Raw genomic sequence first — 17,672 nt, 5'->3', positions numbered from 1 at the left:
ATAGATCATTCCCTCCCCCACCCCCAGCATTATCCAAAGGGGTATACTTGCTGCTGAGGGGAAACCTGCACTGCCTGCTTGTTCCCTACTTTGTCATTCATCTACTATCTGAAGACTGCTCTCTGGATATGACCACCTCATCTATGAGGTTTTCAACCTCTTGTTGGTCCAGAGTGCTTTTAGCTCCAGTTCCTTGACCTTGTCTGTCAAAGCTGAAGCTGGGTGTACTGCTTGCAGGTGTAGTCATCAGGGAGACCACCAAGTACCCGGAAATCCCACATCTCACAGGAGCATTTTACTGCCTTAACTACGATCCTGCCCACACTTGTTATACATCTAACTTCTCAAGCTTAAGTTCTAACCTGCACCTGTTCTTGCTTATGCCTGTTGAGCAAATCCTGACCACTTTAACACTAGTCCAGTCACATAATGGCTGTTCCACTTACACCTCATTTTCTATTGGCCCCTGCTGAGTGCCTAAAAGATTGCAATAATTGCAGGCCACCAAAAAGTTCTGAAAGCCCTTAAGCTCTTTTTAAACCTCACACAGCCTCACTGATGAGCAACTTCTCACATTGATTTCAACTTTTTATTAAAAAAGTTCAAAAAGTGCAATTAAATCCCCCATTTAGGAACTAAAAACAATTAGCATATTATGTCATGGTTGTAAAGAAAAACATGGGAGATCTGCTGCATACATTAGATGCAAATCTCAAAATTTGGAATTGTTAGAACACATTCAGATTCCCGAACCTGATTCTTGTCCAGGAACTGCACACCAGATGATTTTTTAAATTGTGCATTTATAAAACAACACATCAAAGCAGATATCAGAAAATGGTATATTTAAAGAAAACTCAATAGGTTACCTAATCTCGATTTCCTCACTTGATATGCTTCAAACAGTGTCTGGAGCTCTTGGTATTTCCTAGTCAATTGAAGTTTCAGGCTGTCCAATTTGGGATGAAACTGTAGATTCTGTTCTGCTAGACTACGGTTACTAGCAAGACTCATTTCTTTATTTGGTTGTATATTCTGTACCTGAAAAACAAGAAAATTCTGATTGTATACTGCATAAATACACTGGAATTATCAAATCATCCAAGATGCCAATTTGTTGACCAGAATCCTACTGTGTCCACATTTGTACCTTTTGATTGGGTTTTAAAAGGTACCACACATAGTACTAAAATATTTTCATTTATTAAGTACTGTCATGGAAACTAATGGTATTTTGCAAATATTATGGCAACAGATATTATGTCAAGATATTCTCCTTACAAAGACCACACACACTAGGCACATAACAACTGAAGAATGTTTGTCCCTGAGATGGTGGTTAAATTACCAGTGACCAGAGTTCAAATCCCAAAGTAGCTGTGAAATTTAAATTCAGTCAGTATTCTGGAATTAAAACGCAAAGAAGACAGGCACGAGTAATGAAGATGATAAAATTACAAGGTGAATTCTTATAAAACCTGGTTTAACCAATGTCTTCCAGGAAAGCATTCATGCCCTGTCTGACTAATGGGAGGCTAAACCCACCAATGTGCCCGACTCAAATGCACTTTGATTATATAAAACTGAAACAAAGAATAAGCCTAAATGTCTGCCTGGCATGGCTCAGTAACAAAGTCATTCTCCATCCAACTGAACTTGCAAAGCTCTCACAGACATTTGAAGGCTGGTGTCTAAATTGGGTTGGACAAGTTAACCAAAAAGCCTGACAAATTCAAAGTTTTCTATCACAATCTCAGAGTACGCTCGAGCAAGTCACGATTAAATCATAAGCAGCTTTAGCCACTGTTTTCCATCATTAACATCCTAGTCTCACTGATCAGAAACTCAGCAGGACCAGACACTTAATGAGGCTACAAAAAGATACTCAATTTTATACAACAATTCAGGTCTCATTTTAACAACATATGCTCTAACACCAATTTGCTTTTAACACCATTTTAAAATCAGAAGGCCAAGAACAGTAAGGGTTGAGTAAATAAAAGGGATATAGGAATGAAATCATTATTTGGCACTGGTGACATGACTTAGTTATTCTGAGTCACCTTATCAGAAAGCTGCCATATTTGGGATACAAGTTCAATTATCATGTAGGATATTTGGAGCCAGTCAAACATACTGAATAGTTAAGATTCAATTATCTTATGCAGAACTAGAAGAAGAAAAAGAGGGGAAATAGTTTTTATTTGCAAGGCATATCACAAATTCCTGAGGAGTGACATTCTCTGACTAGACCACTAAACACAATTCGCTTTGAGGTGTATAGATGTCTGCAAAATTTACTACACAACCCTTACTACTTTGCAATCCTGAAGGTCAAACTCTTGGCATTGTTGATGCAAGGACTTTAACATGGGGCAGAGTATTTACAAATCATACTTCTTTCCTTATCTACACTAAAATTAATCATGAAATGTCTGATGATTAGAACTGTGGTAAAGTTCTAGAGCAATCACCGTGTGATGTACTTTGTAGATTTAAAAAAATACGAAAGTCAACTTAACTATACAGATCAGATACACTTCATGAGAAGAAAAAACCCTGACAACAGCAGCACTATTCACTGAAAAGAATGTGAAAGCACCGATTATGTTCTCCGATGTCCAAATCCTCACTCGTCCCGAGCCTGCTGACCTTGCTCCAACTGCTGCAGACCTCCTATTGTTAATTGCAATGCCAGCGATGGAAAAAGACTTGTTTTTGTCTTAAAGCTGAAATGGCTATTGATATAGATCTCATTAGTTCACTTTTGAAGCTCTGATCATTCAAATAGAAAAATTAGATGGAATTTAAGCAAGAGAGATTTACAAATAAACATCATTAACAGCCTGAACAGATGCCATTCAACTTCTAGTGTCAATACAGATGTTGTTTCGTAACGTCAAAACATTAAACTAATTCAAAGGAAGACACCAGAGTCCAGGAACGTGGGTCGAACTTCAAGCCTACTTTAAGCGAGGCGTGCCCGTATCATGTGGCAGCATGATGACACATACAATTCATGTATTTTACATAGAACCCATAATGAATTATTTAAACGAAGAATGCTTAATCATTATATACACATACACACTATTATTTAAATATAACTTAAATATTAAATACATAACATTCCTCCCTGCTTAGCTACAAACTTCAACTCAGTAGAGAATGTATCTCAACTATATATGCAGTATACGACTAGTACATAGTACAGATATCTACAGCATAGTAAACTTTAAAATTGTCCCATTTAGGCTGAAAGATTTCCTCACCCTGCAGGAATTACTGTCTTTGTGGGATAATGTCCTTCCTGACAAGGGAGGTCACTCCGCTTGGCAGGTGTGACTTGTGGCTGTGAAAACAATCTCAGGTTCTGAGGCCTCCTCTGTGGTGGTTGCAGAAGATAACTTTGGGACTGCAGGTAGTTCTGACAGCTCTGGACACCTTTTTTCTCCCCTTCCTTTTTCTTCTAGTTTGTGTATCTCAATCGTGGAAAGGTGCGCTTAGATCACTGGAGTATTCTCTTACTAATCCTTCTATTGCTCCCTTTATGATATGATCTCTCCTCTTCATTTCTTCATCCACGTCATCTGATAAATCCTCTTTTTGTATCTCCATTGACTTCTTTCTTTTTGGCCTTCCATTCATTCAGCTGGGCTTTGTTCTTTGAGTCCACTTCTACAACTGTCTCCCACTTTATGTTAATATAATAACCTTAATGCACACTGAGTTGATTCTGGTCTTTGTACACAAAAATGCTGAATGCTTGCAACTTTCCTTAAACTCCTTGATCTTCCTTCTAGCTTAAAACCAAGTCATATTTTATAAGTAACTGTCTGATTAACATATCAGAAGCTTTCTCAGGTATGCTGCCAACAAAGACTGTTGCAATCGGACCACTGTTTTCATCACTTTCACGATTTCTCTGAGCAGCATGGTCCTTTCTTGGTCCAATTTGCTTTTCAACCAGAGGTCGGCACCAATACCTATTGGTCCGCCAGTGGGCAATAGTTCATGGCATTCAGCATGGAGATAGTTGTGGCATAATCTAGTACCTTTCTTAATCGCTTTTGGTTGAATTTTTCGTAGGGGATTGGCATGCAAATTGGGGATGTATCTCCAATCAAGTTGTAGTTGTCTCAGCCAATCACCCACCTGCCCCCCCCCCCCCCCCCCACCGCCAACAATGCTGGTCCTCCTGTTTTTACCACATACAAGTTCAACGTGGCTTGTTCATTGTTGTATTTTATTGTCAGGAACATCATTCCCAAAGGAGTTTTTTTCCCTCCAGTACAAGTTCTTAGTTGGATATCAGCAGGCTTCAGTTTATTATCTTTGTAATGTTGTTCAAACTCATTTTGTGGAATAACTGAAACATCTGAACTAGTGTCCAATTCCATTTTAATTAATTTGCCATTCACTCTGCACACAGTCCTGCATTATTCTCATCATTATCAGATTTTTCATCAAATGCATGCAGATTAGTGCTCTTTTTGACAATGCAACTCAACTTTTTTGTCTTTTTCTCTTCTCTGTGCAGTCCATTTCTTTTTATCTGTCTGACATGCTCTTAGTATGTATCCTACTTTGTTACATTTTCTGCATGTTTCACCCTTAAACCTGCATTGGTCTGGTGTATGTGTGCCACAACAGTAACACAATTTGTTTGGCCAGGCCAGTTTGCAATTTTGTTCATGCTTACTTTCAATCCCGACTGCAACTCAACTATGTCTTTGTCTGTGATTTCCATTGAAACAACGATTTCAACTGCTCTTTTAAATGTAAGTTGTGCCTCAGTTAGGAGCCATTTTTGAATGCTTCCATGTAAGATTCCACAAACTAAACAATCTCTCAGTGCATCCTTAAGACCATTACCACATTGACAATGCTTACAACTTCTTCCAATTGAACCACGTAAGCCGAATTAGACTCCCCTTCCTTTTGATTCCGCTTATGAAACCTAAAGCTTTCTACAATCAACAATGGCTTTGGTTCTAAATATTCTTGCATTACTTTGACAATATCAGCAGAACTAATTTCTGCTAATTGATTTGGAGCAGTTAAATGTCAAAGCAAACTGTATGCCTTTAAACCCAATTCACTCAGCAAAATTGACCCCTGTTTCTTATTAACAGGAGAAAGTTTGCAGATGCTGGAAATCCAAAGCAAAACACACAAAATGTTGGAGAAACTCAGCACACCAGGCAGCATCCATGGAAAAGAGCAAACAGTTGATGTTTCGGACTGAGCCCCTTCACCAGGTCATGTCCACTTCCTTTCCTTCATCAACTTTCCTCGTGACCTCTTTAAACTCTGATTAGACATAACTTACCACACACAAAGCCATACGGACTGTCCATAATCAGGCCCTGTATATCCAAATAAGTATAAATCTTCTCCCTCAGAATACCTTCTAATAACTTACCTATGAATTGGCCTGCAATTTTCTGGTTTATTCTTATGAGCTTTCCTGAATAACAAAACAATATTTGCAGTCCTCCAGCACTCACCCATGGCCCAGGACATTTTAAATGCCTCTGCAATTTTGCACTAGCCTCCTGCAAGGTCAGAGGGGACACCTTGCCCGGCCCTGGGGCTTTATCCACCCTAATTTGCCTCAAGACAGCAAACACCTCCTTTTCTGTCATCGGGATTTGGTCTACAATCTCACTACTCTTTTGTCTCAGTTTATAGATTCTGTGTCTTGATTACTGAGGAAATACTGATACAAAAGAAATCATTTAAAATCTCCACCATCTCTTTTGGCTCCATGCATAAATGACCACACTGATCTTCAAGAATACCAATCCTGTCCCTTGTTATCCTTTTCCCTTAATATATCAAACACCCTTAGGATTCTTTCACCTTGTCTGCCAGAACAAACTCATGCCCTCTGTTAGCATTTCTGATTTTTTTTCTCCCAAGTGTTCTCTTGCATTTCCTGTACTCCACAGTCACCTCATTTAATCCTATCTACCTATAGTTGATGTCCACCTCCTTCTTAACCAGGGCCTCGATAACCCTTGAAATCCAAGGTTCCCTAAACCTATTAGCCCTGCTTTTATCCTAACAGGAACAGTAAAAACTCTGAATGCTCAATGTTTCCCTTTCAAAGGCCTCCCACTTCCAAGCATCTATTTTCCAGGAAACAATCTATCTTATCCTGCCAGATCTCTCCTGATATCATCAAAATTAGTCTTTCTCCAATTTAGAATCTCAGCACGAGAACCAAGACATGGAAACTAATGGAATTATGACCCCACACACACACACAGTGTTTGAGAAGATGGAAGAAGAGAAGCCTCAACTGTTACGACTACAAAGAGTGATGGCCCATGTGACTATGAAATGGGAAGCAGGAGCAAACTAAATGACACAGATTGAAAGTTTTCTACATTTAACATGACATCCAATATTGCTCAGTATTTTTGTACAGAAAGGCTACAAAATGGCAAAGGCTAAACAGGAAACTTGCAAAAGCCAGTTCAAGCTCAGTTTGTTGTAATTCAAGCATATACAGCCAAACGAAACCAACTTTCCAGACTAAGGTGCACAACACAATACGCATGTTTCATACACAGAACATAGAGCAATATTACCACAGATAAATTAACGGATGATAAAGTGCATTTACAATGCAGGTTAAAAAGTAAACAGTATAACACTACAGTACATGATGAAACCTGGGTGGTGGCAGGGAGATCAGAAGTCTTACAGCCTGGGGAAGAAGCTTTTTCCCCATCCTAGCAGTTCTTGTCTTAATGCTAAGGCATCTCCTGTCAAAGACAGGGTCAAAGAGATTGTTGGATAGACAGGAGGTATCATTAATGTTGCTAAGGGCCCTGCATATGCAGCGCTCTTCATAAATATCTCTGATGGACAGAAGAAGGATCCTGTAGATCCTCTCAGCAGCCCTCACATTCATTTAGGAACATGGTGTCAGATGCCTTGCAATCCCTTACCAGAGAGGGACGCAGCTGGTCAGGACACTCCTAATGGTGCTCCTGTAAAAAACTGTTAGACTAGGGTTGGGGGGTGGGGGGGAGCCTTGCTTGCCACATTCTCCTCAGGAAGTGGAGATGCTGCTGTGCTTTTTTGAACTTTCTTGACCAAAGAAGTAGAGTTGAGGGACCAGGTGAGATCGTCCTTTATGTGCACTCCCAGAAATTCGATCCTCCTAACTCTCGCCACAGAGGAGCTATTTATATGCTGTGAGGAGCAGTCAGCCTGCACCTTCCTAAATTCCTAAAGTCATCCCTTTGGTCCTACCTATATTGAGACTCAAGTTGTTGCGCCTGCACATTCTGCTAGCCACTCCATCACCTTTCTGTACACCATCTCGTCATTAGATGACACCTATCTGTTGTGCCATCAGTGAATTTGAAGACTTGGTTTGAACCGGATCAAAGTTCAGTAAAGGAATGCAGTCATGTATCAGCAGTGTGAACAGCAGTGGGCTGAACATGGAGCCCTGGGTGGTGGTGGGGGGAGGGGCACCGGTGCTCAGTGAGATGGAGCTAGATAATTTCTGCCAGCACCGACTCACTGTGGCCTTTCTAACAAGAGATCCAAGATCCATTTACAGTGAGAGCTGGTAAGATCCAACGAGGACAGTTACCCCATCAGCTTCTGAGGGATGATCATATTAAATGCCAAGCTGGTCAATAAACAGCATCTTGGCATGTGAGAGACCTTTACATATACCCATTGATTCGGCCACCATAGCGATCTGTGGCAATGAATTACACAGACTCACCACTCTCCAGCTAAAGAATTTCCTTCCTATCTCAGTTTTAAAGAGACATTTTTCTATTCTGAGGAGGTGCCCTCTGCTCCAAGACCCCACTGCTTTAGGAAACATCCTCTACACATCCATTTGGTAGGTTTCAATGGGATCACCCCATCATTCTTCTAAACCAAAGGAAGTACAGGCTCATAGTCAAACATTTCTCATATGTTAACCCCTTCATTCCAAGGATTATCTCTTAAACCGCCTCTGGACCCTCTCCAATGAACATACATCATTTTTTTTTTAAACAGATGCAGACCAAAACAGTCTGACCAATGTCTTATATAGGATATTATGCTGAGGCTATACAACTTTCATATTCCTATGCTCTAGAAATGAAATACATCAACTCAATCTGCAAGTTAACCTTTAGGAAACCCTGCAGCAGGATTCTCAAGTCCCTTTGCAGCTCCAATTTCTGAATTTGCTCCCTGTTTAGAAAACAGTTTATGCCTTTATTCCTTCTACCAAAGTGCATGACCATACACTTCTCTACACTGTACTCTATCTGCCATTTTGTCCATTTTCCTAATCTGTTCAAATCTTTCTGTGGACTTCCTGATTCTTCAAAACTGCCTGGCCCTCCAGCTATCTTTACAGTATATCGTGCACAAACTTGGCCTCAAAGCCAACAATTCTGTTATCCAGATCATTGACATCTGGATCTCTCCCCTCCCATTCCAAATTCCTCTGCAGGTCAAAAGCCAATTTCCTAACATACTAATTTTATGAAGATCAGCTTGAAACAGTCAGACCACAATTTACATAGAGGTGCCAGAGAAAATGGTAATTTGCCCAACCTGAATTGATCTGTGCTGGTGTTTGTTCACAAGCTTGCTCTCAAATGTTTCATCCATCAGCGAAGCTTATTCCTTCATCGTGCTCTAAATGAATCGCTGAATTGTTAATTGCTTCATTCACATTCCACAATCTTGCCAACTGAACACACAAGTTCCTTCTGAATGTTCTACTTAGATTAGTGACCATCTTTTATCATTTCTGGTTTGGAACTTTTCCCAGAAAGAAAAACTTCCAGCTTGTATCCAACCTGTCAAAACCCCTCATGATTTTAAAGTTTCTCTCAAATTTTTCTGAAAGGCTGGTTCTCTTTGCTGACATGTCATTGAATTTTTACCAATTCCTAAACTTTTGACAAAACAGTGCTTTTCACAGAACTTCACGCATGTGTTTTTTCTCCCCAACAAACTAAAGAGCTGAGCTCAATTCTGTGGGCATACATCTGTGAACATATAAAAATTATGAGTGTTTTTCTGCCTGTAAAAGTTTCAGTTTTAAAAACAATAAGCTGCATAAGATCAGCCGCTGAGAGGTTTGGTTGTTCTGATTTTCGGGGTTGGGCACAGGATGGTTGAAGAAAAAAAAACTGGAAATAAAGTGTGGCCCATACCCAAAGTGAAATTTCGTCATACCAACGACAAATGTGTGCTGGCACATAACTAGCATAAATGTACTTTAAGAAAACCAAAAGTTTTTTTAAAAATAAACACAAGCTAAACCAATTCATAAAATAAAACTAATGGATACAATTTTCAAGTAGCCGAAATGATTGAGGAATCATTTAAATCATCTAATATCTTCTGAGGACCACAATCTTGTTGTAGGGTTTGGAGGCTTGCATGCCTCAATAACCCTGAGAGCTGAAGAATGGTGGCTGGAGTCAGGGCCATGTGTTTTGGCTCTTGGTAGGGTCAACCACACCAAACAGGTCAAAGGGTAAAGGCCAGACAAAGAGTGTCCACCAATCCTCCAGGTTCTGGGGTTCAGCTCAGGGGCCAACAACCCTAACTGGTCAAAAAACAATTGTTATAGAAACAGCAATGAAGAATCTTCCTGTACAGACAGAGATTGAGGACCTTCACTGCTGCCCTAAATGTCAATGGCATAATGGGCAGGTGCTACAACTCTAAAGTAAAAGCAGTGAAAATTAAGTATTCAAAATGAAGTCTAAAACATGGTTCTTGCCAAGGAAATCTCTAGCCTAAATTGTTCACATTTTAAATACACTTTTATAGGGTCATTCTAAACTCAAACACTATTTGGAAAAGACTTATTGGGGCATCTGATCTTTTCTTCCTGCTTTGTTTATATGTAGTAAAATTAACAGTCTTAAGAAAAATGTTGAAGTTATATTCACAATAGTGTCACATAAACAAGGTGACATATTAAGCAACAAGTAGATTGACTTATCTAATAAGCCAACTAATCTAATAGGCAGAAGGACTGAGTACCCTTACTGTTCAAAACAAAAAAAGTGGAAAGTAAATACTGGTTATATTTACCCACAACAATTCACTCTTTCACCTATCATATGATGCTTCTCAAAACCTAATTTGACTGAGCTTTTGGCAACATGCCCCATGTGATTGTCATTTGGTTTACTATTATTCTGGGGAGTATTTTGAGGCATTTTATTGAGTTAAAGGTACTATAAACACAAATGATGTACAAATTTGTTTATGCTATGATTAGAAACAGAAAATGATTTAAATAACATATCAAGTAGCATCTGAGGAAAAACGTTATTTTAAAGGAAAATTACTAGTTAACAAGAGGGAACAGCAGTTACTCAATATTTCATTACCACAGATAAAGGTTTTGACAAGGTTAGTCTTGATGGTTCATGGAAGAACTAATAATTCTAGAAGCCATATTAGAACATAGGACAGTACAGGCTCTTCAGCCCACAATGATATGCTGGCCTTTTAACCTCCTCTAAGGTCTATCTAACTCTTCCCTTGCACAGAGCACTCCTCTTATTTCATCCATGGGCTTATCAGAGTCCCTAATGTATATGCCTTCATCAACCCCACCCCCACTCTCAGGCAGCCATCTGGTGGATCTACCACTGTGCAAAAAAAAAACTCTGACATCCCCCCCTGTACCTTCCACCAATCACCTTAAAATGATGCCCCCCTCATATTAGCCATTGTTGCCCTGGCTGTCCACTCTTATCTTAGACAATTCTCATCCTCCTTTGCTTCAAAGGAAAAGTCTATGCTCACTCATCATTCCTCACAAGATATGCTCTCTAATCCAAGCAGCATCCTGGTACATCTCCTCTGCACCCTCTCTAAAGCTTCCACATCACTCCTATAATCCAGTGAACAGAAATATTCCTATAATATTTCAAATAATCCTGTTCTCCTGTATGATTCATCCCCTTCAGAAGCAGATAGGAACCTCCAACTGTAGTGAGAGGTTGAAGATAAAGTTAATACTATTTCTACATACTGTTATCATTGTACTCTGACCATTTATTATCATGGTTTCAACTCTACAGCTCATGCAATTACTCAGGTTCCATAGCAAGTCAAAATTAACTTTTGTAAAAGTCAGTTTTTGAACAGAATAACCACAGATTTCGAAACCTGTGTTTCAAATACAAATCTAACAGTACTGTAGAAACCATTTTCCCCACCTCCCATTGAGAAGAGAATTTAAGAGTCCATTCTATTTCTCAGCTTTGCCTTCAAATGTACACAACTCCTGCTTCACCCCCCCCCCCCACCCACCCACCACCACCACACTTACACAAAAGTGTCACTGGCCATTCAACAGGGAAACAGTAGTACTCTAAGTGAAATCTGCTATATATCATCTGATGTTTGAAATACTGAATGGTTTCAATAAAACACCTTGCCTCAATACTAAATTCTCTCATTCTTTTCCTTTATTCATTAATTGACCTGAAGCTCCAGTTCAAATTACACCCTCCTCCACCAGCTTCCAGGACCAGGACAGAACATCACTCCATCCACGATGCAAAAACAGAATTAAACTCGATACTTAGCTGCTGTTATGTACTCTGTCAAAAACCAAGACAATGGAACAACTTCTAAGAAATTGCTGGTATGTACAACAGAAACGGAGAACTGCCACAACCACCTGTAGTGTTGCTTCACCTTTAAACCAAGGTTGGGGTGGGTGAGAGCATTGCAGATTGAAAGACAAGGCAAACTATTTGTAAGCCTTCATAAACACACAACTATCTTGACACAAAGAATGCAAATCAGGGCAACAGTGAACATAAATAGCCATTTAAGATTCCATTCCCCCCCCCCCCACAGATTTAACCACTATCACATTAATATTGATTTTCGATCAAAACCAGTTTTTATTGGGAAGTGCAAACGACTTCAAAACTTTGATTGACAGGACTTCTTGCAAATACCCGAAATCCGTGCGCTATTTTCCATAAGACAACAATACAGTAGTTAGTCGAGTGAGCAGCGACATTATAAGCCGAATGCAAGTGTTAAACGAGGTGCACCTATGCAAATCCAGGTGAAAACTCGACACCGACTCCACCCACCCAGTTTTACTGCTTTTGGTTTCCTGGTTCTTGGACTTCGCGCAAATTCAGCAGGGGTTACTCACGGCAACTGTTTACGAGTCACCCAGTAAACACAACTAACCTGCTGACTGTTCGCGAAGTGCATTTTTACCCTCTGGAAACTTGACGTTGAACAGCTGGCTTGATCTCGCCGCCGCCTCACCGATGAGGACAGCATCTCCCCACCCCACCCGACCCCCGGCCACTTCACACTGCCCTCGCCGGACCTCTCGGCAAGCTGCCCACCCCCCGGGCAGGGCCTAACCCCGACCACCGGCTCCTTCCTCTCCCTCTCCCTTTGTTAGCGCTCGCTTTCCCACCCCCCGTACACACACCCCACACCCACCTCCTCCAGTTGCTCCGCCATCTTATTCAGCTTCTCCTCGTCCTCCAGCAGTTCGTTGAGTTGCTGGAGGCTCAAGGAGCTGAGATCCGGCAGTGCCATTCCGACGGCCAGCCCGGGCGACCGCTGACCAGACTCGCCACTGTCAGCCCGCAACGGAAATGACAGCTTTGTACCGAGGCCCGGCCTCCCCGCCTTCGTTTACGTCGTCACCCACGTCGGTGAATCACACACACACACACACACACACACACACACACACACACACACACACACACACACACACACACACACACACACACACACACACACACACACACACACACACACACACACACACACACACACACACACACACACACACACACACACACACACACACCTCCGCAGATGCTGCCTGGCGGTGTTGAACAAGGCGCGGAGAACCCTGCAGGAGGTCGGGCAGCGTCTGTGGAGGGCAACGAGCAGAGGGGCCGAGACCTCTCCTCAGGATTGGAGAGCAAGGGGGCAGAAGCCAGACACTATGCCTATCATCAAGTCGCCTCTCCAGACATCCCACCCTGCCAAAACTCATTTCAGGGAGGTAGCAGCAGCACCCCCCCCCCCCCCAGATCGACCTCCAAAGGGTGTATGTATACAGGACATTTGATTATGAAAGAACACAACAATTTATTTGATCACATATTGAAACTATTTACACACACACACACACACATATATATATGTGTGTGTGTGTGTGTATAATATATATTCCTTGTTGAGTATTTTGTTGGCAGTCTCAATGCTAATAGCTAAATGCTGATGCTAATAGCTTTTCTATTTCTTTTGCAAACTTTCCTTGTACTGTCATTTAATCCACCATGGGCAATAGAAAAGTCGCTGTTGCAAACAGTGCAGCGAGCAAGCTGTCATTATTTTTGACCCCTGTTAGGCAGGGGTGCACTTTAGTGTAGTCTGGGGTGAAGTAGGTATTATATTTTCTCTGTTTGGAACACTCTTCCATGGCGCTGTAGGACACGAAACTGAACTGATGGACAATGAAAGGGTGAGAGGTGGACTGTAAAGCCCGCCCACAGGGAAAACTGATAGGTCTACTTAGCACAAAGAGAGACCAATCAGGATGTTCTCTCTGTCACTCTCTCTTTCACACTCTCACTATGTCTGTCACTTGCTCTCTTAGTCTGTCTCTCTCTCCCCCTCCCTCTCGCTCGCTTGCTCTCAAAAAAATCAATTTCCAGGATATTGTATATAGTTTGCGGGTGTCAGGGAGCTGCTATCAATATGTGGGAGATTCCTGGAACTTCCGGGAGAGGTGGGATGTCTGCCTCTCATCCCCCTTCACTCCGGAGAAAAGCCTTAGCTCGCTCAATCTTTCCTCATGGGACATGCTCTCTAGTGGACTCAGCATACTGGTGAATTTCCTCTGCACCCTCTCGAGAGTTTCCACATCGGTAGAGAACTGAACACAATATTCCAAGTATGACATTGTATCAAATGATTTTTGTAAGGCCATATATATACCATATAAGATACTGGAGCAGAATTAAGGCCATTTGGCCCATCGAGTTTGTTCCATCATTTTATCATGGCTGGTCCATTTCCCTCTCAACCTCATTCTCCTGCCTTCTCCCTGTAACTGTTGATGCCCTAACTAATCAAGAACCTATCATCCTCCACCTTAAATGCTTCCAAAGACCTGGCCTCCTAAGCCACCTGTGGCAACAAATTCCACATATTCACCATCATTTTGAGGCTGTGCCTTCTGCTCCAAAATTTCCCCACCATAGGAAACATTCTCTCCACATCCAGTCCATCTAGGCCTTTAAACATTTGATAAGTTTCAATGAGATTCCCCCCTCCACCCAATTCTTTTAAATTCCAGTGAGTACAGGAATTCAGGAGTATGGAGTTATTAATTGCTCCTCATACAATAAACCTTTCATTCCTAGAATCATTCTTGTGAATCTCCTCTAAACTGTCTCCAATTTTAGTACATCCTTTCTTAAATAGGAGGAACAAAACTGCCCACAATACTCCATGTGATGCCTCACCAATGCCTTATAAAGCCTCAGTATTACATCCTTGCTTTTATATTCTAGTCCCCTTGAAATTTATGCTAAAACTGCATTTGCCTTCCTCAGTACCAAATCAACCTGCAAATTAACCTTTAGGGAATCCTACACAAGAACTCCCAAGTCCCTCTGTACCTCATATTTTTGAATTTTCACCCCATTTAGAAACACGTCTCTGCTGTTAATCCTCCTACCCATAGTACATGACCATACACTTCCCAACATCATATTCCATCTTCCACTTCTTTGCCCATTCTTCTAATATGTCTAAGTTCTTCTGCAGTCTTCCTGCTTCCTGAACCCTACCTGCCCCTCCACCTATCTCCGTATCATCTGCAAACTTGGCTACAAGCCTTCAATTCTGTCATCCAATTCATTGACATGCTATCAACACCGACCTCTGCGGAACACTGCAGGTCACTTGTAGTCAATCACAAAAGGCTCCCTTTATTCCCACTTTTTGCCTCCTGGCTAATCAGCCAATCCTCTATCCATGCTAGAATCTTTCCTGTAACACCATGGGCTCTTGTTAAACAGCCTCGTGAGTGGCATCTTGTCAAAAGCCTTCTGAAAATCCAAGCACAACAGCCATCAATTCTCTGTTGCCCATCCTGCTTGTTATTTCCTCAAAGAGTTCCAACACATTTGTCAGGCAAGGTTTTCCCTTAAGGAAACCATGCTGACTTGGGCCTAATTTATCGTGTGGCTCCAAGTGCCCTGAAACCATCTTTAACAATGGATTCCAACATCTTCCCAACCACCGAGGTGAGGCTAGGCCTATAAATTCCTTTCTTCTAACATTCTCCCTTCTTGAAGAGTGGAGCAACATTTGCAATTTTCCAGTCCTCTGGAACCATGACAGAATCTATTGGCTCTTGAAAGACCATTACTAATGCCTCCTCAATCTCCTCAGCTCCCTCTTTCAGAACCATGGGATGTAGTCCAACTGGTCCAGGTGACATCTACCTTCAGTCCTTTCAGATTCCCAAGCACCTTCTCCCTAGTAAAAAACAACTGCACTCACTTCTGCCCCCCGGCACTCTTGAACTTCCAGCATATTGCTAGTGTCTCTATCTCCCATTGTAATTTGTAGCCCACATCCTGTCTACCATTCAGAGGCTTGTATATAATTCCCATCAGGGTCTTTTTACTCTTACAGTTTCTTATCTCTACAAGGATTCTATGTTTTCTGAACCAATGTCACTTCTTTCTAACGATTTGATTTCAGTTTTCACAAAGAGCCACCCCACCCCCTCTGCCCACCTGCCTGTCCTTTTGATATAATGTGTATCTTTGGACCTTCTTTCAGCCACGACTCAGTGATGCCCACAACATCATAGCTGCTAATCTCTAACTGTGCTACAAGATCATCTACCTTACTCCTTATACTGTGTGCATTCAAATATAACATCTTCAGTCCTATATTCATCACCCTTTTCAACCTTGTCCCCTGTTACACTACATCTTATCCCACAGACTGCAATTTTGCCCTATCATCTGCCTGTCCTTCCTGACAGTCTCACTAGAGACTGCCTCTGCTTGTAAACCAACTACCCTATCCTCAGCCCTATCCATCAAGTTCTCACCCCTTTGCCAAATTAGTTTAACCCCGCCCACTCCCCAGCAGCTCTACCTGCAAGGATATTGGTTCCCCTTCAGTTTAGGTGTAACCCCACCCTTTTGTACAGGTTATATTTTCCATATAAGAGATCCTAATGATTCAGAAAACTGAAGCCCTGCCCCCTGCGCTAGTTTCTCAGCCATACATTCATCTGCCAAATCATTCTATTCTTACCCTCACTGGCAGCAATGCAGGAATTGCTACACCGAAGGTCCTGCTTATCAGCTATTCTACCTTGCTCCCTAAATTCTCTCTTCAGGACCTCCTCGCTCTTCCTACCTTTGTTATCGATGCCAATATGTACCAAAACTTCTGGCTGCTCACCCTCGCCCTTCAGAATGGACCCGATCCGAGACGTCCCTGACCCTGGCACTTGAGAGGCAACATACCATCCAGGTGTCTCTGTCATGTTCACAGAATCTCAAGTCCACTCCTCTAACTGTCACTATTGTAGTACTCTTCTCCACCCTTCCCTTCTGGGCTACAGTGCCAGAGACCCAGTCATGGTGGCCCTCCTCATTGGTATCCAAAACGGTATGCTTATTATTGAGGGGACCAGCCACACTCTCTACTGGCTGCCCACTTCCCTTCCCTCTCTAGACAGTCACCTATTGACCTGCCTCCTGCAACTTCAGGGAGACTACCCATCATCTCCTCAGTTTCCCATATGAGAATAATAATGAAAGAAAGCAATGAGGAATCATGCTCGCATTCCTTAAGAAACGTTCACAGAATCGGTTGAATCTTACTTCTGCTTTGCAAGTGATCAGCTCTCCTGTACTGGGTACTGGAAGATCTAAAGAAGCACGTTGTGCAGAGAACTCGATTCTGCCTCAAGCCCTACAGAGCTAGGCTGCTTGCAGCAGCAGCTGGGTGAGTGTAATGGGCAGGAGTAACTTTCTGTTATCAGCAGCAACATGCTTCGCACTCCCAGATCTCAGCGGGCTTGTAGAGGCTACGGCACCAGATGCAGCTGGCCTTAGCTGCTCCATGTCAGCAGAAGGGCTGGGACTCCCTTCTGCTCACAGGGCGTGAAAAGATCTTTCCAGCGGCCTCAGACTCTGAGATACTATCTTCATCGACTGGAGCCAGCCCATCAAGGGCCTGAGCTCATGCTAAGCAAATTAAGAAGAAACCCGTATCTCGGTGCTAAGATGAAAACCAACTTTCCAGCGGCCATGGGGAGCCGAAGGGGGAAGCAATAGCAGGGCTTCCAACCTTACATTACAAACGTAGCACCTGACATCGATCCAGAGTATCACAAGGCGAAGGGAGATGAATGGTTAAACCACCCTGGGCTTGATGGTTCCTTTTACACAGGTGACAGGTGTCGAGATGTGATAGCACCAATAGTTCTTGATTTTTCAGATTCTCTTTTCCTCTTCCTCTATTCCAGCTTCCACAAAGTTCAAAGTAATATTTGTATATCAATGTACATTTATGTCACCATATATACAACCTTTGCGGGCATTCACAGTAAATACAAAGAAAAA

General features: G+C 42.0%; 1 protein-coding gene across 1 annotated transcript in view; it reads right to left on the bottom strand.

The window, feature by feature from the left end:
• vps37ba (VPS37B subunit of ESCRT-I a) overlaps positions 1-12,712 on the bottom strand; it is a 33,480-nt gene extending 20,768 nt beyond the window's left edge. The window contains exons 1-2 of the mRNA XM_073065540.1: positions 12,490-12,712; positions 870-1,041 (exon numbers count right to left, since the gene is read on the bottom strand). Coding sequence (XP_072921641.1) covers positions 870-1,041; positions 12,490-12,588 — 271 coding nt within the window. The 5' untranslated portion in view covers positions 12,589-12,712. The remainder of the gene's footprint in view (positions 1-869; positions 1,042-12,489) is intronic.
• Positions 12,713-17,672: the final 4,960 nt, after the last annotated feature.

This window comes from Hemitrygon akajei, chromosome 14, assembly GCF_048418815.1.
Source record: "Hemitrygon akajei chromosome 14, sHemAka1.3, whole genome shotgun sequence".
NCBI lineage: Eukaryota > Metazoa > Chordata > Chondrichthyes > Myliobatiformes > Dasyatidae > Hemitrygon > Hemitrygon akajei.
Note: the sequence above shows the minus strand (reverse complement) of the source record. Positions and strands in the feature narration are given on the sequence as shown.